The sequence below is a fragment of the Rissa tridactyla genome, chromosome 7, assembly GCF_028500815.1.
Source record: "Rissa tridactyla isolate bRisTri1 chromosome 7, bRisTri1.patW.cur.20221130, whole genome shotgun sequence".
NCBI classification, from domain to species: Eukaryota; Metazoa; Chordata; class Aves; order Charadriiformes; family Laridae; genus Rissa; species Rissa tridactyla.
In genome coordinates, this window is record NC_071472.1 from 16,342,626 (window position 1) to 16,365,973 (window position 23,348).

The 23,348-nt window shown below is 46.0% G+C and overlaps 1 protein-coding gene across 12 annotated transcripts in view; it reads right to left on the reverse strand.

Annotated features, from left to right (window-relative positions):
• Positions 1-16,669: 16,669 nt before the first annotated feature.
• BIN1 (bridging integrator 1) overlaps positions 16,670-23,348 on the reverse strand; it is a 101,292-nt gene continuing 94,613 nt past the window's right edge. For all 12 annotated transcript variants that reach the window (XM_054208704.1, XM_054208701.1, XM_054208699.1 and 9 more), the window contains one exon: positions 16,670-22,326. In XM_054208704.1, coding sequence (XP_054064679.1) covers positions 22,219-22,326 — 108 coding nt within the window. In that variant the 3' untranslated portion in view covers positions 16,670-22,218. The remainder of the gene's footprint in view (positions 22,327-23,348) is intronic.

Genomic DNA, 23,348 nt, shown 5'->3' on the forward strand with positions numbered 1-23,348 from the left:
GAACGCATTAGAGACTGGGAGACGTTCACGTGCTAGCAGGATGCAGGAGAAGGCTGGCACAGGCTTATTTCGGCCATCTGGGAAAGAAAAGCCTTGAGAACAGCTTAGGGCCCAGCGTGTACTTCCAGAAAAGCAAGGGCATGTGCTACACTGTTCGCCCATCTTTGATATTCCACTTCCATCATCATCACAAAGAAGTAATCGATTAAAAATTAATACCCCAGCTCCGAGGTAGCAGTATTATTTCCTAATAAGTTTCTTGCCAGCCACTGCAAGGCAGTAAATCTGACGTGACATGGTCATAAGAGGAAAAATATTAAATTTCAACTTTTTTTTTTTTAATCTCTATTCAGAATTCACCCCCGTGCTTGCAGAAGTTTCCAGGCGTAGAAAACCTTGCCCTTCCTTTTTAAGCAACATAAGGAGCAGTAGCAAACAGCAGCTAATTGTAGTATTTGACTTGATGAAGCTTTTTGCAGTGTTAGGCAACACCCTCGTCATTAGAGACCCCTCTTTCCCCCAGGGTGCCTCAGCCTGTTCATCACATCACCATTTACCCATTGCCTGATAATTACTTTTGTGTTAACTCCTGGCAGCCTTAAAAGGCTAAATCTGAAGTGAGAAAGGTCTCATATCTTGAGTTACTAGTAGGACCTCCATTCAACCACTCTTCTTTAAAATTTCTTGCCCAGAACATTCATAACCTGTTACACAGAATTTCATCCCCTTATTTCTCCTCCCTAAGGTCTCACCCTTCCCACAGCAAAAGGGTGCTGGGAGTTGATATGTTCTTGCCCCAAATACCTGGTGTTAATATCTAGAGTGAGACGTTTATCTCTTACTAATGCCATACCTCCCCAAATCTAGCCTCCGTAGTGCTCAGACTGAGTTACTTACCTGCTGAGGGCCCAGTGACTCAATTCTCAGCATCCTTAGGCTGTTTGCTAGGTACCAGCAGACTTTGTTCAAAGTAGGGCATTTCAAGGCAGAGAGGATTTAACAATCGGAGGAGGAAACAGCAGCAGTCAAAAGAAAAAAATATTGACTTGTCTATTGTGAGCTGAAAAGTCTAATAATAACCAATAAAGTCCCTCTACTCCCCAGCCTAAAAATCTCTGCTTTTCAGATTAACTCATAGCTACTCAGGGTCCTTGTCTTCATCCCTTTAATGTTTAACACAAAATATTAAAGTAGAAAACAATGCCCTTGGCTCTTTTTCAGGAAGCACGATGAAGTAAAGCATATCATAATCTACCTCTTTATCTTTTCTCCAAGGGAAGCTTTGCTCTCCTTCCTTCATAAACCTTCCTGGTAAACTGGTAGTTGATTATCTCCTGTTCTCTGTTGGACTGGCTTTGCCATTTGTTTCCATTTAATTCTCTTTTTTCCATGGCCTTTTTGCTCTGAGGTTCAGTCCCTGAATTCCCAACAACCAACAAAACACCTGCAGAGTGCCTTGATTTTGGACTGGGCACATTGTGTGCAATCTCCTTCTGAAGAGAAGTGCTGGAGACCTTCACTCAGCTCCAACCCAGACAGAGAGTGAGATGGGAGAAGAGGAACCACACGTGGGGAGAGATGTCTCCCTTGCGCAAGTGTGTACACGCATGGTAAGTCCTTCATCCAACAGCAAGGGCTCCTCCAGGTGTTGCTGGCCCCTGTCTGTGTCTGACAACCCCAGAAGAAACCAGATCCTGTTTTGCAGTGGAAAGTGGCAAAGCCGAAAGCAAAGACGAGCAAGGGCAAAGCGAGCATCCAGCCTCCCAGGCGACAGCCGGGCTGCGGCACAGCGGCACGCAGAGCCCAGACCCCCTGTCTCTCAGCCCTCTGCCGAAACCACAGGGCTATTAAGCTAATAGGCATTAGTGTATGATTTTTCCCACAGGAGCATTTATTTCCTTGTGTGGTTAACAGCTCTGTCTTGTATTTCTCGCTGCCATTGCTGTGTTGGCATTCTGCAAACCTCCTTATTTGCTGTTCTTTGCCCTTCTCTCTTGGGTTTCTGCCTGCACTGGGATTGAGGTAGACTGCGGCGTATTTCATCTTGCCTGCTGTAGTAATGATGTTTGCCATGAGAGAAAGGGTTTGATCAGGGAGAAGGAGGGGGAGGATTTAGAAGGAGAAAAGCAGTGAAAGAAACATGAAGGAAAAGCAACTCAGGCAGAGAGAAGAGATTGAAAATGTTGATTTGACATCTGATGCTTCGGAGAAATTCTTGGCCGTGTCTACTAAACAGGAGCCTTTGTGTTCCCTTTCTAGCAGCAGCAGGAGCAGCGCAGCAGCAGAGACTCCTGCTGCAGACAGTCAACAGAATCTCTCATCCTCCAAAAAAGCAAATGCTGTCCCTGCTCTAAGGGATACAATGCCCTGCCTGGATTTCATGGGGTTTGCAAATCGTAGAAAACTGTGTTTAGCTCCATTTTACACATTGCTGCTTCTTCTTATTCTTTGTGCTTCACCTTCTTTTAACTTCAAGCCAAAGAGTCTCCAAAGCCTTGGCAAAATATCCCTGCCATTTTACATGTAGGGAAAGGAACAGAAAGGCAAATCTTCTCTCTGACAGAGCTGTTTCCCCTTGGGCAACACCAAGTGTGACTCCACATAGCCATAGCGTTGTAGAAAACAGATCTGGAAACAAGTGGAGATGGTCATCCACCACCACGGCCTGCTCTGCCCCAAGCACTGCTGACACTCTGCTCTATAAGCACAACAATTAACCCCCTTATGGCTCAGGGTTATTCCTTCACTGCACAAAGAGCAGATCCAAAGCACAGCATGGGGAAACGAGCTGGCAAGGGAAGCCTCCAGCTTGATGAGGAGCAGAAGTCATGATACAAAAGCCAACTGCCTGCCCTGGGCATTGCCAAAGCTCAGGGGAAGCCCCAGTGCTGCCTAGAACAAGTGGAGACGATTTTCTTCCCAAATCAACAAAGCTTCAAGGACATTTCAGGCCTTAAATCTGCCACTGGGCCAGGATGGGATGTTACCTCTGAGGCTGGAATAATCCTGAGTGATGTCACCGAGAGGAAGCACACAGCTGCACCCAGGTACTCCTGGTGCCACGCAGCAGGATGCCTGCGGCAGGACACCTTCCTGCAAGGGCTCCTGAAATTCCCCACCACAAAACTGACAGCCAGCCACTGTAAATGGGGGGGTGTTTGCATTTATGATTCATATTTACATACAGAAACGTATTTCTGTATCTCTTCATACATCTTGAGGGCTGCCTTGTTTCCACCTGGGAGCCCCCAGACAAATATACCTGCTTTTAAGTACATGGGCCACAGGCTCCTCATAAAAGGCACAGAGCATCCACACAGCAGATCTGCTGTTCAGGGGAAAGGTAACTGTACCGCATAGCTACCTTCAGTCAGGCTATACTGGAAATCCAGGAAAATTAAGGGAAATCCTTAAAACCAAGCTGGACAATGATTTTTGGTAGATAAAGTGGACATGTCTAGGAAAAATGTCCCATTGCCTTAGTCTCTGTTTATATAACTATATCTAATTAGGTAGGTAGGTTATATTAGGCAAAGAGATTTAATAGATAGTAAATTGCACAGGAAAATAAATGAAACACATTTAGTAGGCAGATTTTGCATCTACATATCAGCTGCTTGAATTTTCTCAAGCACATGAGACACTCTCAGTTGTTCCCAGCAGATGGGTCACTGCAGAGAGCACAACTGGAATCGCCACCAGCGCACCGCAAGGCTGCGTCCGTACCAGATACGTGTGCCACTGCTACCTCCCATGTTGAGATGATGTTGAGACAAAGTGCTTTCCTTCAAAGGCCGCACTTCCCTTTGGGACTAGGCACCGCTAACGGTCAATGGCATGGCATGTCACAGTGCTCCTTTCTGATGTTTCCTACAGCAGTTACATATTTTTTTCTTTCTACCAGTTGTAGCAGAAATGTGTGTTTGGCACACGTAGTCACTCCAAACACAGAAAATAGAAATAACCTTCTCTTCCTACAGGGCTGTGATTTAATATTGCCAGATGTGAGCCCAAAATCAGCCTTGCCGTAAAGCCACTTGAATTCCAACACAGCTTGACTGCAGAGAGGTGGTACCTAACAGGGACTTTTTCAGTGTGCCCTTAATTAAACCCAGCATGGCGGGACACAGATTTCTGCAGTTTGCATCTGTGTTTTTTTCATATGAAACTCCTGATGCTCACTCTGGGGATACAACTCCCTGTGTGTCCGCAAGAAAAGGAAACCAACCCAGGGAACGGTTCAAACCACAAGGCAGCACTGCCACCCTGAGCCGTTCCTGTGGATATGCAGACCAGCAAGGCAGGGCAAGAAGTTTAACTGTGTAAGGCAGCAAGATCTTTGTGTTTCCTGCTTTAGGCAGCAGCTCCCGTAGCCATGAAGAAAGCTCTCAAACTTCAAGTTCCTTTCCTCTCTGCATCGCCTTCAGGTTACGCCACAGAAGCCACAGATGGTGTGCGACCCTAAGAACGACACTCCAGTCCCCACGCACGTGCAGCAGTGTGGGTGTACTCAATGCTCCCAGCCGGGCTACTCACAGTTTGCAGACTCTCAGACATATGCATCGGCAAACTGGGTTGTTTTGGAGACCTGAGCAGGAATCACGCCCCTCTGCATATATCCCACTCGTTCAAAGTCATTCCCAGCCCACACATCCAGCACCCATGCGGCTGATCTTCTGCCCTCTGAGGGTACTTGTCTATGGCTGATACTCACGTGGGGGGTCTTAAGTGAGATTTCAGCTCAGTATCAGCAAGTGTTTGTCTTATATCAGGTGGCTGAACTGGAGTGTAAACTGGAGTGTTAGAAGTCACCTTTCTCCAATGATACTCACAGGGCTGAAGGGAAAACAGGTCTAAATTGATTTAGATCTGGATAGACCTAACATGCCTAACTTCTGCTTTGGTCATGTGCCCACAGAGGTAGTGTGACTGCTCTCCTGCTCTGTGTGAGTGCATGTACTTAAGAGAGCGTGGAGCTATTGTCTGACCATGGGAAACTTCAATCCTCCTTCAAGCTCATGGGAAAACTCAAACCATTTCTGTCCGCACGGTGTATTTCAGCTCCCCACACCTAACCCTGCCCACCTTGCTGGTGCTAGCTATACCTGAGCTAGCTGGCTCAATTCCTCTTCTGTCAACAGGGACAACCTTGTCTGGTCTACATTAGGCATCTACCACCAGATAAAATGTATTCTAACCTATAGGTGCTTTTCCTCTCCCTTCCTGGGCACTGGACTTCTAGCTTAGCTGTAGACGTCTATAATAAGATACGAAAGTGGAATAGATGCATCTCATTCCCAAAGTCCAAGTAATATGTCATCCAGACATTGCACCCATATCTACACTGTCTAGATAAAAGCCTGTCAGGCGCCAGCTGTAACACTAGTCCATCAATCCAGATTCCCTGATTGTTCTGCATAGACAGAAAATGAAAATGAAATCTGACAGAGCCATTGCTGAACCTCCCAACCTTCCTCAAGGGGAGCAATTCCGAGCAGTTCCAAGAAAGATGCAACGTGAAGTGTTTAAGGGAAATAGAATTTGCTTGACACCGTGACGTAAAGGTCCTTACCCATACCTGGGCGTTTATCTACAAGCTGTGGCTGTGTCTCACCCTTGACTGTAAGACCTCCTCTCCCTCCCCACAGCGGGCTATTCCTCTTCTGCCAGGGCCACCCTTCAGGCATCCTTCCCTGCTCACAACCTGCCTCCTGCAACTTCCCCATGGCTGAGAGGCCACACTGCTCCCAGGGGACCCGGCCACCTTCTGGGGACTATTTTGCTTCCTCACGGGGGCTGAACCATTTTGAAGAAGCATGCCATTGCACAAGCGTGTCAGTTCCCTGAAGGGGGTTCATGGGGATGTCCTGTCTGCGGTGTTCTGTGCAACACTCAGCACACTGGCTCTTTAATATTAGGCTAAATTCAGGAGCAGAAAGAATGATATTCTTTATAATGCACAGGCCAGTGCTATAAATCTGTCCTTTTATAAGTGCCTGGTGTGATCAGCTCTTTTGGTTCCTTTCAGCACGGCTATAACTAGTCCTGTGGCTTTCCCTCACCGCAGGATGTTGCAAATGGACTACTTTGGTCCAGCAGCCCCGGCACTTTTACACCACTGAAATTTGTTTTGTCACAGAGTCCATTAAGGGAAAACGGTGCCGCGCTGTGAAGCAACTCTTTTGTACCCTCGTAAAATCATATAAATCTACCAGTCTCACTGCCAGGAGTGACTGCAAACAGGCTGAGGGAGTTCTGCGGGAAGCTGGGGCTATTAAGTGCTACCGACTGGACTTTAAAACACAGGGCGCTGCCAGTTCTTTTAAACTCCGTACTAATGACTGTAACACACACTCCCCAGCTCCTCATCTCCCTCCTTTTCATTAGAAAAGGTGGCCTCACCTTCTATTTTTTGCTGAAAAAGCTGCCCAGCTATCATTATCCTCTGCCCTTTTCTCCATCTGATGGCCAGACCACACTCCTGGGTGCAATCCAGCCTCAGACAACAAAACTTTTATCTTCTGAGGAGCGGGTGACATAACTCACTTCCCTGTAATAAGAAAGCAGAAAAGAAATTAGAAAGCTGGCAGCTGTAGGGCTTTATCCTAATTACAGAGCTCTTTTCCCCAGCTGAGATAAGGCCTGTTAGTTTTCCTCCATCCCATCCCACAGACCGGTAACACCTGCAAGACAATTTCCAGCCGCAGCATGAGGCTGGATGTGGGGAGCGTGTCTCTTGCTGGGGCTCCACAGCCTCCCTCCCACTCTGATTTTTTTCCCCCCAAAACGCAGAGCCAGGCTGAGACACCGCGGAGCCGAGATCTGCGTGAGATGTTTCTGCTGAAGGAAGGCAACCGCAACACGGTGGCAGCGGCAGGATCACAGCAAAAGCCCCAAATGCCACAGCAGCAAGACCTACAAGAGCTGCAAAGGAACTGTTTGCGAGCAAGGACTCACCCGTGTCAAAGCCCAGCTCCTGAGCCAGCCGTGACCCTGGTTGTAGCAAGATCTGAATGTCTTAAGGAAGAATCAAGCCTGAAAGAAGCCAGAAGAGGAGGGCACCACTTGTTCTCCGTGTCTGACAGCTGAAGATGGCCTGCTGCCCTGTAACCTCACATCTGAAGAAGCAAAGTCATACAGTGCTGTCTCCGTTAACGCTGAAAGACATTTTATCCCTTCTGCAATGGCACTTACAAGAGAGACATGTTTCTTCCAGCCTGTCCTGAAAGAAAGATCAACCCCTAGGAGACACGCATCAGGCTAGCATGATACCGGGCTTTTTGTGACAGGTTTCCTGATGAGAAAACATGTCACTTCTGGAGAGGAGAAGCAGCCCCTGGCTGCTGCCCAGTGCCAGCCAGCAGAGAGCAACCATCACCCTCAGCCCTCAACCTGCACCCACGGCAGAAGGTGCCAGCACAGGGAACACCAAAGTCCACTTGGATGCAAAACCCTTGAATGCACCGGTGACACCCGTCAGAGATGGCACACGCGGCCAGCTCCTACCCAGGGCTGTTGTGTGGGTACGTGGCCATCGAGGGCAGGTTTTGCACACACAAAATGTCTCCTCAGGCTTCGGCCTGCCCAGCTGGGCTGAGCCCAGGCACGGGGCTGGGCTTTCCCCTGCGGACCAGGGGAACAGGGCAGATATAGATAAAATCTTCTGTAACAGAAACCACATTTTACGCAAACATCTAAAGGAGACCAATGTGTTAGTAACTCTTGATCAAAACTGGATACAGTGGCCATCAAAACCTCTTCAGGGACTAAACAGGGCTTTGGGGTAAGAGACCTCTAAACCAGCCTCAACTGCTATATTATCAAGAGGCTGGGCCTCCACGACCTCCTGTGATTCCACAGCAAGTCTGGGGCAGGGTAAAGACCAAAGCTAGCTCTCCTGAAGCCTACTCGAGGAGAACTTTCTTTCCTGATCTGTCAACCCTTTCTTGCAGATGATCTCTGATATTTCAACTCCCTCCAAATCCCTTTTCAATGGCAAGGGCATAAAATTATACATTTATCTTGTTTATTCTAACTTGGCATCGGGTATTTTGCCACCTCTCCATGACACAAGCTATGTTACCAACATTTCTTCTTATAGATGTGACTTTCCAGAAGTGTCTCAGCAGCTCCACCACCAAAACGCCCATGATTTCAGTAAGATTTAGGTACAGAGTCTTCTCAAGCATTGTCATTCCCCACAGGCACTTATCTGAATCTTCCAGCACCTAAACACCTTTGAAAATCCTGCCCAAACATTGCACAGTAGCCTCCCACCAGGATGTCTGAATTCTTCCATAATCGGCAGGAAAACCCAGCAGCCTCTGTGCAATTATCCAGCTGACAGCTGCTTCCACTACAGCACCGCTAACGGTTGTATGAGCGAGTATCAAAGTGGGACAGCTTTCGTACACCAGCACAGGAATATTTGGCCAGAAGACGACTAAGCAGCCTATCAAAGCTGATGCATGTAACAACACAGATAACAGAAGATGGTTTCCAAGTACAACACAATGTATTCATTCATCCTTTTCCCCCCCCCTCCATTTTCTTTGCTTTTTTTCCCCTTTTTTCCACTCAAGCAACTGCCTAGTGACTATCTCACACCTGAAGGCAGGCAAAGCAGAGGTGCTTAAGGATGAGCATTGCTGTGAGACACCCCATGGCTGGCAGCAGCAGGGGTGTGTCACAAAGGCTTGCCCTGATATCTGTCCTGCAGAGAAGGGCAGTTGAAAAATCGCTCTCTTTGCTACTTTTGTGCCAGTGTGTCCCCTCACCTTTAACCACAGAGAGCAAAATTTTGGTTTCTGCAGCTCAAGATCTTATGCGATCTTAGTGGGATGGCTGGCACCAGCCCTGACCATAAAAACAGCCCCTCAGCTTTAAAGGTTAGTCTGAGTTCACTTCCTCCTCCAAGGCCAGTGATGCTCCTCTGGCTTGTTGAAGCATCCGTATTGCCGGTCATACAGGCTAAAATGTGAAAACTGCTTGGATCTAAAATAAACGGTACTATGCACCGTTCTAAAGCACGGGCCTAGGGAGGGCAGAACCAGGAGTTAATTTAGTCTGTAAGTGCATGGAGTATTACGTACACACACAGACACATACATAGAGGAAGCATTTCAGTTGCTACAGGCTCCATACAGAACAATGCAGCCATGATATAGTCAATACCTTGGAGGTTGTTTTCTTCAGGCTACGCTAAATCCCTTCAATGGCAGCATCATTTATACACCCACGCATTAATAAAAAGGGGGTATGCACTCTCCTTGTGCAAGTCCTTTGATGGAACCTAAATGAGGCCTTGCAGGAGTTAAAAAGCACCAGAACAGTAGAAAGTTCAAGTGGGAATGAAGAAAAGTCATTACAGATTTAACCAGCTGTGTAAAACCCCCAAAGCTGAGAATTAAAAGCTTTTAAAAAGCCTTGACTGGACTCACTGAGTCATCAAAATTTAAAGGAAGAATTATTCCAAAGGAGATGTTAACCAGACCTTTAACTCAATGATGGAGAAAGAAGTGGGGCAGGAGAGGATTTTAAAAAATAAAGAAGAAAAAAAAATCCCTTCAAAGCCACTGATAGACTTGGGCTGGTCAAGCTACTGATAGCGGTACTTCTGAGTGCCTGTAAATCCCACGCTTAATCTGCGGTGTGCAGTATGAGGAAAGTGCACAACTGGAAATTGTACGGGAAGTTGCTGCAAAAGGCTTGAGTGTGCTGGGTCACTCGCACAGCCCCCTTCGGAGCAGCGCATCCCCCGAGGGCTTGCAGCCACCACAGCCCAGGTGGTGGTCCTGTGAGGTCTTTAATTCAACGAGCAAAGGCAGCAGGGGACATTCAAGGCTGGGAAGGTCTGCCTGGGATTCATGCTTCCTATGCTGTGTCCACGGCTGTATCCAGGAGTCACAGCGACCAAGAGGACTGGTGCTGGCTGTGACTGAACATTGGCTTTCAGCAGTTTTCCCCTGCCCTTTCATAGTCTTTAGCCTAATAAATACAAGGACAATGGCATTTCAGGGCTGGGTACATCCTTCTTGAGAGTCACAAACAGGGCTTAGAGAGAAACAGAGGTACAGAGATCCCCAATTTTAACACCTGAAAAGTCTCCATAGGAAGCTGTCTTTTGGGCATCCTGATTCACATTGAAAAGCTTGGAGTTTACCCCTTTCTTTTTCTGGCTATTTTGATACGATCACACATAATTGAGCAGACAATTGCACTTTCTTTCCCCTTGGGTTTCTCAAAGCACACTAAGCCCTGCAGGATTCCCTCCTGCTGATGGAGGTGAAAATGGTGCAAGCCTGGGGCTCTTCTCCTGAGGAGTGCTCCTTTTATAAGCCAAAGCTGGTCAGCACTCCTCCAGCTGCATCACCTTATGTCAAAAAAACATTGAATTAACAGAATCATAAAGTTTTGTAGAACTTCACTAACTTTGCCAAGAATATTTGTAGTAAAAACGTTACAGTCTAGTGTTTTGGGTTTGATAGTACAGGTTTCATTTCCACAATAATATAATGTAATTAAAATCAGGAGACAGATGTTTAGAATAAAATGGAAAAGTTGAAACACAAAAATACAGAAAATAGAAGTTCTGTGTTTGGCAGAATAATATTTCGCATCAGCTCATTGAAACTGAATTTTAACTTTTCTTCTCAATTATCTTCTAAGGCAAATTTGTAAGTCTCAGGCTAGCCCACAAGTAGCAAATCAAACTTTTGTGTCAACTCCAATCCCAACTCGCATTCACCTCTGCACCACCTTCATCATCCAGAATTTATTTGATCGGGACAATAATGGCAGAGGAAGACCCCATTTTTGGGTTTTGCCCAAACTTCCAACATTAACAGGCAATTCCTGTGGATTGAGAAAGCTGCAATTCCTGCAAAGGGCCTTGGAAAATACCCACAGAGCTCTCTGAGTCTGCTGCTATGGCCTCTTCATGTAGTTCGGGTTCTTTGGATTGCAACTAACCCTGTTGCAGGTCCCATGAAAAGCCCACGTAAGATAATACTTGAGCATCAAAATGAATCACGACCAAGTAACAAGCCACAGGAATGGCACCTGAAGGGAGGAAGACAACAACATGGTCTAGTTTCAGGCAGAGAAGACCTTCCTGGCTGTCTCACACACACATCAGGAAACCATTTGTTTATACATTATTATTATTATTTATGATAAATGCAATGTGCTGTAAACCCAAGGCCGGAAGAAGCTGTGCAGCTGGAATAAGATGTTCCTCAGATGGCTGCTCTGGGGAGACTGAAATGTTTTTGCAGAGCTAATTGCCTCATAAATTGGTTTTATTCTCCTAGCTGAGGCGAATGTCTTCTTTTAAAGTTAATAAAAAGAACTCAATTTGCTGATTGTTCTGGACTGGTACTAGCAAAAAGAGCTGCTCAGGGACTCTGGAGGGGCCCAGACAATTCCTCAAAGCCATTGCAGCTTGGATGCTAAGTGGTGACAAGCAAGGTGTTCCCAGCCTGCTATTTAATCTGCTTTCCAGTAACACTGTCGAGCTGGGTGCCTCGGGTATCCCCATAAATGTCCGAGGGGGAGAGATTACAACTGACAGCCTCCTGTAGCAGACCCCAGGGCTCGGGGATTGAGAGAACAGAGCACACGTTTACGCCACAAGAGCACATTGTCAGCAGGCGTGACATGAGCTACAGCGTCACAAGAGTGCTCAAAGCCCAGCCTAGCCTCACGCAGCCTCGTGCATGGTGTCATGGCCTCCTCGATGGGTCAGTGCCATCCGCCAGCCAGCACACCAGTTAAAAGTGCATCCCTCCAGAGATCAAAACCGGAGGAACTCCACAAAGGTTTGTCAAATGGGGCCCGTGGAGTTATATATAAAACTGATGCTCATTGAGAAATCCCCACATGCAGGCAGGTATTATAGCCTGTCCCACCAGCCCCAGCTCTTACCCATGTCCAGAGCCTGGGAGCAAGTGGAAGATCACCAGCATGCACTTTTTTGCCCTGGTCAGGTAAAATACTAGCTGTTCCCAGCTGCTGATCCTTACCCCAACATCCAGAGCGAGGTGTGAGCCCCTCACAACACAAACTCCCCGCCTTTCATCCAGGAAGAAAATAAACTCCTTACCCAACACGTACCTGAATGAAACTCCCAGTGAGATGACGCAATCCAGATTTAAAAATCCATTAATCTCCTTTTGACTTGTTTTCAGTATTTCTTCTTTTCTCATGAACAAATTTGACTTCACTTTGGGGAAAAAAGTGCAAAAACCCTCTGTCACATTGGTCCTCCAAGCGAGAGCATGAACCGGTTCAGGGTGAGGTCGTCTTCTGAGGGGACACCAGGTCAAGCACCAGCACTGCCATGGATTGGCAAAGATTTCACCCAAATGCCAGTGTGGATAGTAAGGAACAGTTAAGTTCCTTACTAAGTAGTTAAGATGATAGTACATTAACAGCAGGTTAGATTGGTTCAGTGATGGGACAGGAGAGCTTTCAACAGGCATCTGCCAGACTCCCAGCACTGCAAACTCTCGGTGCCTTTACCCAGGGATGCCATGCACAGAGTCATTTGTAAGACACTCAGTTTGCCAGTGATGTGTTAGCAAAATATCCACAGGGCCAGAAAGACTTGGAGGCAAAGGCAAGAGCAGGAAACCCACAATGTCCTCTTGCTGGAGTGGTGGCTGTATGTCCCACGCACTGATCGCAGCACACACTTACACCAGCTGCTGCCACCATGCACAGGGGAGCTCTTTGATAATCTGAGATAATCGGGAAGGTGTGAAACCTACAGCTTCTTACATGGCCACAAATTTCTCTAGAGTTAAGCAGGGACTGACTCAGGGAAGAAAACCTTAGCAGATATCCAAGGAGACTGCTTAAAACTTGGGCCCCTCGACCGCCCTGGGCGTTGAAAGGATCAAGTCTTCTCCTAGTACTGAGTACAGGGAATTCAGCTGTGATGCTGAGCTTAATTAAATAGAAATATGAAGTAAGAAAGAAAGGCTAATTAGATAGAAATGCAGAGTTACAGGATGTGAATGCTGATTAACCTAATAGTAGACAATAATGCTGTTAAAGGGAGTTAAATGGTTTGTTTAATGGATGGAATGATCTATAGTATATAATATATAAAGTACTTAACAGTAAACATTTAATTACCAACTTCGGTTGCATTTTTCTTCACTGTGCAGAGGAAAAGTGTTTCATAAAAGAGTTACTGGATGGGAGTAATTTACACTCTTGCAAAAACCTCTGTATCATATGGGAAAGAGCAAGAATGCTTCGCAAACACAGCAGAAAGCCTGAGACACAGTTAGCAATGCTGGGAGCTGACAGATAGAGGAGGGAAAAGCAAAATAAAATACATGTCCTCCTGATCTGGTACATCACTACCTCTGTAGGGCAGGACATACAGCCTTCCCCGACATGCCTGCCCATGGGAAAGTGGGCTTGGGAGGCAGAAGATGAGCATGAGACTTCACAAAACATCTCCAGGAGCAACCTGCTAAGGATTTAGGAAGGTGGCTTCTTGTCACAGAGGAGCAAAGCCAGCCTCTGCTGTGGGTTATGGGGAAAGCTCTTAGAAGGCTGAAAGCATCTCTGGCTAATGTGACCCTTTAAGTGACCAGCAAAAGCAAAGCCATGGCCCAGCCGCTAAAACACCCTGCCTGCTCCCAGCACGGATGCTCTCAGCATGAGCCTTCCCCAGATTTCCTTACAGGGACCAGAAGTCTGTCTGATACAGAAGGTGTTCATCAGACATTTGGATGTTTTGTACTAAGGTACTTGCAGATTCCAGGGGTGCCTCCCGTGTGGCTGGATCACTGCACACCTAACCGCAGCATCGCTTTCAACAGCAAATACAGCACATTCTGCTAAATCAATAGTCAGGTCTCTCCTGGCAGCCTCTAATAGAGATGTACAGAGGCAATCCTGGACATTAGAGAAAGGAAATCACTCCAGGAGGCTCTCACAGGTCTCCAAATTGGAGATAGGAGGAAATTACAGCCTGCGGCACAGGGGTTTCCAAACACACTTGACTTCTGCCACAATAGCCAACACTGTGGCAGTCACAAAAGGTGCCCTAAAGAGGAACGTGATCCCCTTTAGGACACAGGACAACAGGCTTGCACTGCTCCTGTTATTGGCCCAGCAGCAGCCCTGGTCCCATCACATTAATTTCACAACTTGAGCTGTGTTATGCTGACCAAACGACATGAATGTCTGCAATTTAATTTTAATACCTTGCACTCCAGCTAAAGTTCTTCTTTCTCCTACCTTATTGCAAAGCAGCTGGGCTGAAGGTGATGACCTACACGCGGTGGAGCTCAGCCCCCTGCCTGGCAGGGTCACCTGTGGAGTAGATTGTTTCATCCCACTTAGATTTCAAAAACCAGCCTTGTTTGCATTGTCCTCATTACTGCACGGCTCTGCCACCCCCCCGTGCCTCATGCAGCATAGGTGGTACCTGAATTTCTATATATTAATTCATGAGAAAGTGCTGAGACAAGCAGAGTACATGTAAAGAAGTCAAGACGTGGGATAATGCCACTGCTAGGAAAGGAAAAGCTGATATTAGACTGGACCGCCGCCAGCTGGGTACCTGGCTCAGATAACTTACAGATCTCTCCCCCCAGCACCTGAAAAAACATTCTCACCAAATACCTATCAATCAGTGGTGCATCAAAACAGCTTGCAAATTCTGCCCATCGCTCCTGGCAGAGGGCTGCACCTTGCCCAGTGAGAAGTGATGCCTACTCCATTACCTGCACCACGGGGCCAAGGAGAGCAGGCTGGCCATTAACTGCCCTTGATGAACTAATTAATCACGGGCACTTGCTGAATTTCTGTTCCTGCACCATTATTAATGGCTCTGTGGATTGGGCCATGCGGCAGACAGGCAGCAGAGGCTCCTCCACCTGCTGAAGCAGCAATCCTGCTCGGCAAAGGGCACCAGCTTCACCCAGCCAGCAAACAGGAGAAATTGCCGGGAGCTGCCCCAAACTCCCTTCTCCTCCTTGGGGTTGTAGAGTGACTCCCAGCTCGGCTCTGGGGCTCAAACTCCCTGCCACAGGGTCCTCCCAGGTGGTGTGGGCTGCCACTGAAGGACAGCCCTGCTACCAACTTCTCCCTTCATGTGGGGATGCTGTGGAGAGACTGACACCGGCCAATTCCAGTCCCCTGCAGCATATGTAACACCCTGGCTTCCACCTCATCCACTTCCAGGCACTCCGGCCTCACCTGGTGCCGTCTGTGCCTCCTCCATCTGCAGAGGCCTCCTTCTCCAGCTGTGCTCCCAGCGCTAAGCACAGCTCTCCCCACAGCATGGCAAAGGCTCTCGGGGCCGGATGCAGGCGCCCTTGAGGCTGTTCCTGCTCCAAACGTGCTGCCAGGGCTCACGTAGCCCAGCCTGCACGTGGCCAACGAGCCCAAGTGCCGCTTGTTTGGAGCAAGATGACATCTCTGGGAATGAATTATGCAGCTGAGCAGAGGCAGCTGACAATGAATTATGCACACTGCTCCCCCTCGGCTGCCTTCTCCCCTCCCCTGTTTTCTTTATATTTCTGGGTGACAAGAAGGAAAGTGCACGAGGAAGGGCAAACAGAAGGCATGCACAGAGCCCCCCTGCCTCGGGGTTCTGCTCCTGCCCTGCAAGCTGTGCTCACAGCCCCGGCAGAGCTGGCCTGGCTCAGCCTGGCAGGAGACACAATGCCAAGCTGAGCCCCAGTCACCAACTGCAGCAATAGTTTCAGGGGCACAGCTTTCCTCCTCCCCTCCCTCTGCTGCAGGATTGGATATAGGTCCATCCAAGTGCCACAGAGGTGAGAGGCTAAAAGGCACTAAGCTCTCCAGGCCGTCTGGAAAGGAAGGAACCGTGCAAGCAGTCTGGCCAGCTCCCCGCGCTGGCTGAGGCTCGTGCACCCGCATGCTAAAGCGGAGGACTCTGGCAGTCCATTCATCAAAGTGCTAATTGGCACCGATTTGCATCAGATAATATTCCAACCTTTGGCCAGCGCTTGCTATTTACACACCGTGTCCCACTTGCAGCTGCACCGAGCCTGGCTGGAATGAGGCATCTGTGGGAGCGGCCCCAAAACAGCCAGCTACGAACCGTGAATCCCTCTAATCCTTTCCCTCTGGGATCCCAAAGCATTCTGGTAAAGGGCAGAAACACACCCTTTCTACAGGTGAAGAAAAAGCCCCATTAAAGAGCAGACCCCGAAGCCAGCCTGGAAACTAAGAGCTCTCCCCGGTGTGCCAACAGGGAGAAGGGAGGTGGGAGATGTTTGGCCGGATGGGGTAGGGTGCCCAGGCAGTGTCACACTGCCATCAACCAACTTGCCTTAAGAGGATGAAGATCACATCACCTTGGGGTTAGTAGCTATTAAAAGCCAAAGGTCTCAAATCCTTCCATACACTGCATTTGTTTGGTGTCAGGTCCTTGCAAGAAACCAGAAGAGAGACGGCTGCTAGAAAAGTTTATTCTGCTGTTCAGGGAAGGACCAGCATTGCCTTCTCCATCCCACGTGTTTGTAAGAACTCCCAGTGTTAATGGTGCCTGGACAAATCAAATCTTTTTGAAACTACTCACCTCTTTGAGGAGAAAGAAACCTTGAATTGTTTCAGCTTCTTAATATAAAGGGGGGAAAAATAAGAGAGAGAGAGAAAGAGAAAAACTGACACAGGATTTAGGATGACACAAATTATATTTCTGAACATCGCCAAGAAACAAAATGGGACAAATCCATCTAGTACTTGTCACTGGAACTGGGCGTCACAGCTCTGAATACAATGGGAATTGTTCAGCTTTGTTTAAACAAAACAAAAATTAAGATACTTTAAAAAAAAAAAAAAAAACACTCAAAACCCAAACATATCTCAGGTCATTGTGGTTAAACTCAGAGACCAAATTAACAGAAGGAAAAGAGATTGCCAATACATTGCCAAAGTCATTGCCATTTGATTCAGTTAAAGAGAAGCAATAAGCCCAGGACTGCATCTGGCAAGTTCCAAGTAGGGACCATCTACGTGAAATGAAGACTAGGGACAGGATTAGCAGAATACACTGTAAAAACAGGTGAAGGAATTATAGCCATAAAAGCACAAGCTCATACAGACCAGTCTTCACAGCTATAGCTTCTCCATTGAGTTTCATAAACAGAATTTCTGAAATGGCCTTCTAATTCTCAGCCTCCATGCGCCAGCCACAGACCCCAAGCTTCGCAAGGGCTGGTGGCACAGTCCAGCCCTGGGGGTCACACAGGACCCCTTCCCCTCAGGAGTTTGTTATTCAGAGATCTCTAAACCAGAGCATGCAAGCAGAGAGGTGTCTGCACCAGTGTCAGGTGTGATGGATCCTGTGTGGCAAAGCATAGCTTCCCCTTGGCAGCCCAGAGAAGAAAAGCTGTTGCTTGTTTTCCCGATACCAGCATCATCAAGCTGCACTGTGTAAGATTTGCTGATGGACGTGTTTATGCATCTTCTAGCTTTGCACTTTATGCTGATGGGAAGTGCCCTATGCTACCATCATCCTCAAAGAGCACGGGAGAGGTTGGGAAGCAGGAGGAGCTGGAGAGTGGGGACAGATGCTGAAAGACACAGAGGCTGCTGAAATCACAGGCTACTGCGTTAGAAGCACACAGGCCTTGGCTGTGGAAGATGAGTAGCTCTTCCTAGAAATGGCTGAGAAGCACCTCTGCGTCCTCCAGCAAAGGACATTGACTGTTTCCGGGTATGGACTGCACGGCCTCCAAAACATCTACAATGGTGGCAGAGAGCATTCAACCTGTCTGTCACAGAGCAGGAAAGAAGAAACTCTGAACTCAGTGTCCTTTGCAGGAGAGACACCTGTTCCCATATTGACCATGCACATCTTGACCACTTGCATTTTGTTCTCAGCCCTAAATAAAGAAGTTCTGGACCTCCCTGGAACCAAGAGGTGAGCACATCAGTCAGCACATCAACCCAAAATGAAAAAGATAAAGTATCTCCTTAGCCTTGGGCCTTTTCCCCTCAAGAAGCTGTTGCAAAATTAACTAAGCCAACATCCCAATTCTAGGCGGAATATGGAGTCCTTACAGCTGGCTCCAGGGCATCAGAGAAACCCCTTTAACCTGGGGGTGTTTGCCTTGGCCACGGCCTTTGGATAGTGGGATGGGAAAGCGTCCTGCAACTGTGAACAAGGCTTCAAGGATTGTGGCAAACAGATCACAAAGCAGGACTAGCTCTGAGCACCCGGAATGAAGACTGTGCAATGCCATTTACCACATTGCCTTCACAGCCAAGTAACGCAAAAGTGGTAAAAGCAGACAGTTGAGGAATGCCCACGGAAAGCAGCACGGAGTATGCAGGAGTCTGCCTGGAACAACGCATTCATCTTTACCCTGGGACCTTTCGTTAATTCTATCTAATAAAGATATATTACTGACATTGCTAAGATAGAAAAAGGGAGAAAAAGCAATGCCTTATTTCTTTCTTATCAGCTGGGCAAATGATAATTCCCACCGCACAATGGGATTAGGCTCCAATTGGAATAGCATCATAAATACATAGTCATAAATCTGTGACCAAACTGAGACCGATAGAGCAAGAAGGTCTTTCTAAGCCAGGCTACAAAACCAGTCAATGGCATGGGATGAGGAGATGCTTTTATTGTTCACGCAGTAAAATAATCAAGTGAAAGATTATTAGATGGGAAACAGCAGCTTTGCTGGGCCAGATACCAAGTAATCCCTGAAAAGTGTCCAGTGTACCTGTCAGTCGAGCAGAACTGGGCAACAGGCGTCTTTGGGTTCTCCTCGGTGGATAACGTATTCACTAAAAAATGCAGTTTAGGGTTAACTGAAACCAGTCATCAGATTAAGAAAAAAAGGCAAAGGCAAAAAGACTATTAACATTAAAACATTTTCTTTCAGCATCTTCAAAACAGAAGGTTTCACATTTTTGCTTCAAAGCAACTTGTTACAGCCCAAGTCATAATGTTTTTTAAAAAAGTGAAAAAGCAACTCTACAAATTAAATGCTTCATTTTGGTTTGAAAGGATTATTATTTTTTATGCTTCGATTTTTCCCTTTTTCATTTCACTGAGAAAATGAAAAAAAAAAAAAAATTGTCTCAGGTCACCCTTACAACTTCAGGTCACCCTTACAACTTTTTTCCCCAGATTTTTCAGTTCAGCCCGCAAACTGAAAAACCACTGTGGGCACAGCCTACTTGGGAGTTTACTGTCCCTCTTTCTATTTGAATCAGTCCTAAGCCAAAAAAAACCCCGAGAGGTTCATTTCACCAGGTAATACCAACCAGAATCAAAGTATTTAGCAGATGTAAAAATACTGAAAATGGGAGGAGTTGTGGCTGTTTACGATGGGCTGAACATGACCGAGGAGACAAGAGATCTCCTAGCTCCAAAAAACATTGCCATCTACAAGCTTCCTGCTATGCCATCCTACTCTCATATAAGGCAATTTATAAAACTGTGGGTCCGATCCTGCATTTGACTGAGACGTGCTGCCACCACTTCTTCGTGAGCCATGCAAGATCCAGGTAACCCACCCGACCTGCTCTAAGCGAGGGGGGCTGGGGGTTGGGATTTTTGAGCTGGGGGGGGGAAGCAAAGGGAGAGAGATGCGACATCCTCCGCACTAACGATATTTGAGCATCACTCACGTGACCTGAAAACAACATCCCTTTTTTCGCAGAGCGTTACGACTTCTGCAGGGACAATACAGTACTGGATAGTTGCTTTGCAAGCTCAATAAAATGAAAAGGCCTTACAAGGATTTTTGTTGGGACAGTCATCTGGTTCAAACACAGCAGAAGACAACAACAACAAAAACAGCAAAAAAAAAAAACCCCACAATAAATTAGATATCAGCACAGCTTTCTAAATGCTCTAGAACAATTACTTGCAAGACAAAAAATCACAGCTCTGGTACTTAGAATCTTGTCATTTTTTTAAAAAACAATAATCCACAGGTTTTGCATAAAAATAAACATTTTAAGCTGACAGCATCATGTTAATTGGATCAACCCGCTTTTTAATATATATATTTCTATGTATATTTCAATGTATATTTTTCTATGAATATTCTTTAAAGGAGTAATGGAGTCACAAATGCATAAAAATAGATATTTTGGAAAAAAAAGAGTAATAATAAAGACAACCCTGGTGAAAAAGCAAAAAAAAAAAATCAAACAGGGCAGTATTCTAAAGCAATGGCTCACCATACTATAACTTGTGGAGTCCAGTCCTTCTGTATTGTGAGCAGTTATCCCTAAATACTATTGGGTTTTGGAACAGTGATGTAAAATATAAATTCCTGCATGTTTATTAAAAAAAAAAAAAAAAAAAGGAGAAGGGATTTGGGTATATAGGACAGATTTTGATGCCTGTTACATTGGTGTAAATAACTATCACAAATCATTTGCCAAGCTGAAAGCTGGAGGAACACCAGCAATTCTTGCTTTTATAAGGATATATTTTCTGATCAAAATCTGATCTGTCCCTCTGAACTAAAATTTTTAAAAAACGTGCACTTTTGCCCTACAATGTTTTCTCTGTTGTCCTACAAATAATCAAAACAGATTGGAAAAGGTTGGATTTTCAGTGGTGTGTGTCAGCATTCTGTGCATCTTTGACAAAAGCCAGCTCCTAACATTTTGGAAGATTATTTGAGAGAGTGATCCGTTCCCTTTACAGCAGGAGGTAACTTCACTGTTCAAAATCCCTTCAAGGCAAAAAGATCATGAAGGTGGGGGGAAAGCCATAAAAAATTATAATAGCCCGACCTGTTTGCCAGCTGCATCAGTATTCAAGTAAAGTTTAAAGTACCTTTGTGGGACTTTAGAGTCTTGGAGGGTCAGACCGGCTTATTTTAACAAGTGTAATATGCACTTTGAAACAGCCTTGTCATCTGCTTGTTTAAACTAAAAAACAAAACTCAAAAACAAACAGAAGCAAAGGGAAGGTATAGGAAAGGTCTCAGCATCAGTATTAGACTGCAGGGTGTCTCCTTGACACTGACACTTAGATATTCTTGCCTTCCTTTCTAATGCATTAAAATATCACGAAGTCATGCAGCCATTTTAAATGCGTATTTCAAGAGTCCAGTTTTCCTAGAGGTTAACTTGATCACCAGCACAGCACTGGAGAAAGCTGATCTAACAATATTTCACTTAGAGAACTCTCCAAAGGAAAATAAGAAATATTATTCCACAAATAACAATGCCAATTAAAAACACAGAAAGCAAATTGTTTTTTCTTGGACATTCTTTCAGAAGAAATTTTTTCTTCCCTTATCTCTTTCTCTAAAAGCCAATTTTCTAACCAGCCAGATTTGAGAGCTATCTTCCATCTACATGAATCTAAGCTTTTCTGAAACTGCCTACAGGGATTTGGAGGCAGAGGATTCCCTCTCCTAAATTTCAGAGTCATCTGAATGGCATCTGCTTGTTTCATCTTGTTTCTTCTCTTGAATTTCTGCATACCCCTTAGCATTTCACAGGCCAATACTACTGCAAGAATTTAGGTATCTGCGTTTGAAAACTTTGGACTGAGCACAGCTTCACGCATTTCATCTTCTCCATGCCCTTTCCATGTAGTTTCTTCTGTCTTTACATGTACAAAAATCACAGTTTGTGTAACACTGTTTTAAAGGAAGAAAATAAAATACACACACGCACACACATACATTGTATTGGTGAACACTATACACTAAATATTTTTTTCAACAGCATAACAGAAAGTTTGGCCTACTGTAGTTGGAACATGTAGGGAAGGCTGAATTTTTACGGTTGCCATGCAAGCTACCTTCAAGACAAAACAGATGAACCCACCCAAGAGCAAACACAGCTTCTACTCTCAAGCCATTAGACAAATATTGCCTTTCCAGGGATCAGACTGACATCTCGCCAACTGAGTCAACGCAGTATTTAGAGAACCATGCTGAGTTGCTTCTGCATCAGTCCTCTGAATCCAAATGCTGTTAAAACCAAAGGAGGAAGAGGGTATTTGACTTGCCTTATTATTATTTATCTCTATATATTTTGATAACACTTTGAATTTCAATTTACTTCTGAAACCTTGCCCTTTGAGAAGAACGCACCCTTAAAGTTGACAATTTTTTCAGGCTTCTGTTCCTTTAAAATTCTCTTCTTTTCATTTCTCTGTTCTTTTTCAATTATCTACCAGAAAACTTGCTTTCTTCCAGCAGAAATGCGGCTGGTGGGCTTGGGCTTTCACTGCACCCGCTCTGTGAAATTCTCTGGGAAAACTCCTCGGCATTGGTCAAGTTCCTTATGCTGGATCCAGTCAGACTCCTTCACGCCCATCAGCCATCCTTCATCCTAGAGAAGACAGAGATCAGACGCTGAGGGATAGATGTGAGTAGGGATTTTTCTTACAGAGTGCAGGCCAAGGAGGTGTCAAGGCACATCAAAGCCATGCTTGTAGTTGGCTTGGAGACAATCCAGGAAGAGGATGGGGGAGAAGGAAAAAAAATAAAAATGTTTTCATTCCCTTCTTAACAGGGAAAAGTTACATCCCACCAGAGTCAGTACCAAACTCCTATCTGACCCAGACTGTTTAGAGACAGTGAAATTCTAAACAATTAGCAAGTGTAATAGAAACATGTCATAATTTACATCCACTGAAGCAGGAGAAATTCTGCCAAAGAAAGTCTCTAGAGCTACAGGACAGGAACCAAATACCTCACCTTTCACTATCTAAATATGAGGGGTCTAGCATTCTCCATAGTCAGAAAAGAGACGGGCATCTCCACAGTGTAATTCACACATTCATCTTGGGCACAGGTCTTTGGAAAGGATGAATCATTCCTTGGAGGTGCTCATCCCCTGGTCTAGTCATAGCACCTGGGTGATTAGTGTTTTAGAGGGATGACACAGGCAAAATGAGTCTGGCTCACTACTCTGAAAATGTGGTCTATGTGAACTGGGAGCTGAGAAGCTGAATTCATCTTCCCAAAATCCAACAGGCTGTTGGGCTTGAAGCAAGGTGTAGTTGACAAAACTCCCCAACCTGTGCTATATATGATATAAGACTTGAGGTTCCTCACAAGGGTCCTCCACAGCCACCAAACCTATAGATCTATAAGCAGGGATGCAAATGGAGTCCTGCCTGATAGAACCTGCTCAGGACAAGAACCAGACTTCCTACCCTCTCCCCTGCTCTCTGCAGGGTGCCCAGAACCATGATTTGCACTCCATCTGAGCACATGAGGGAGACAAGATATTCGATGTGGGAAAGCTGCAGTTCCTGCAGCTCAGATGAGCAGCTACTCTATTCACTGCATGCCTGGGAGCTGCCACCATGGAAGCACCCCTTTAACATGCAAATGTGCCCACTCATT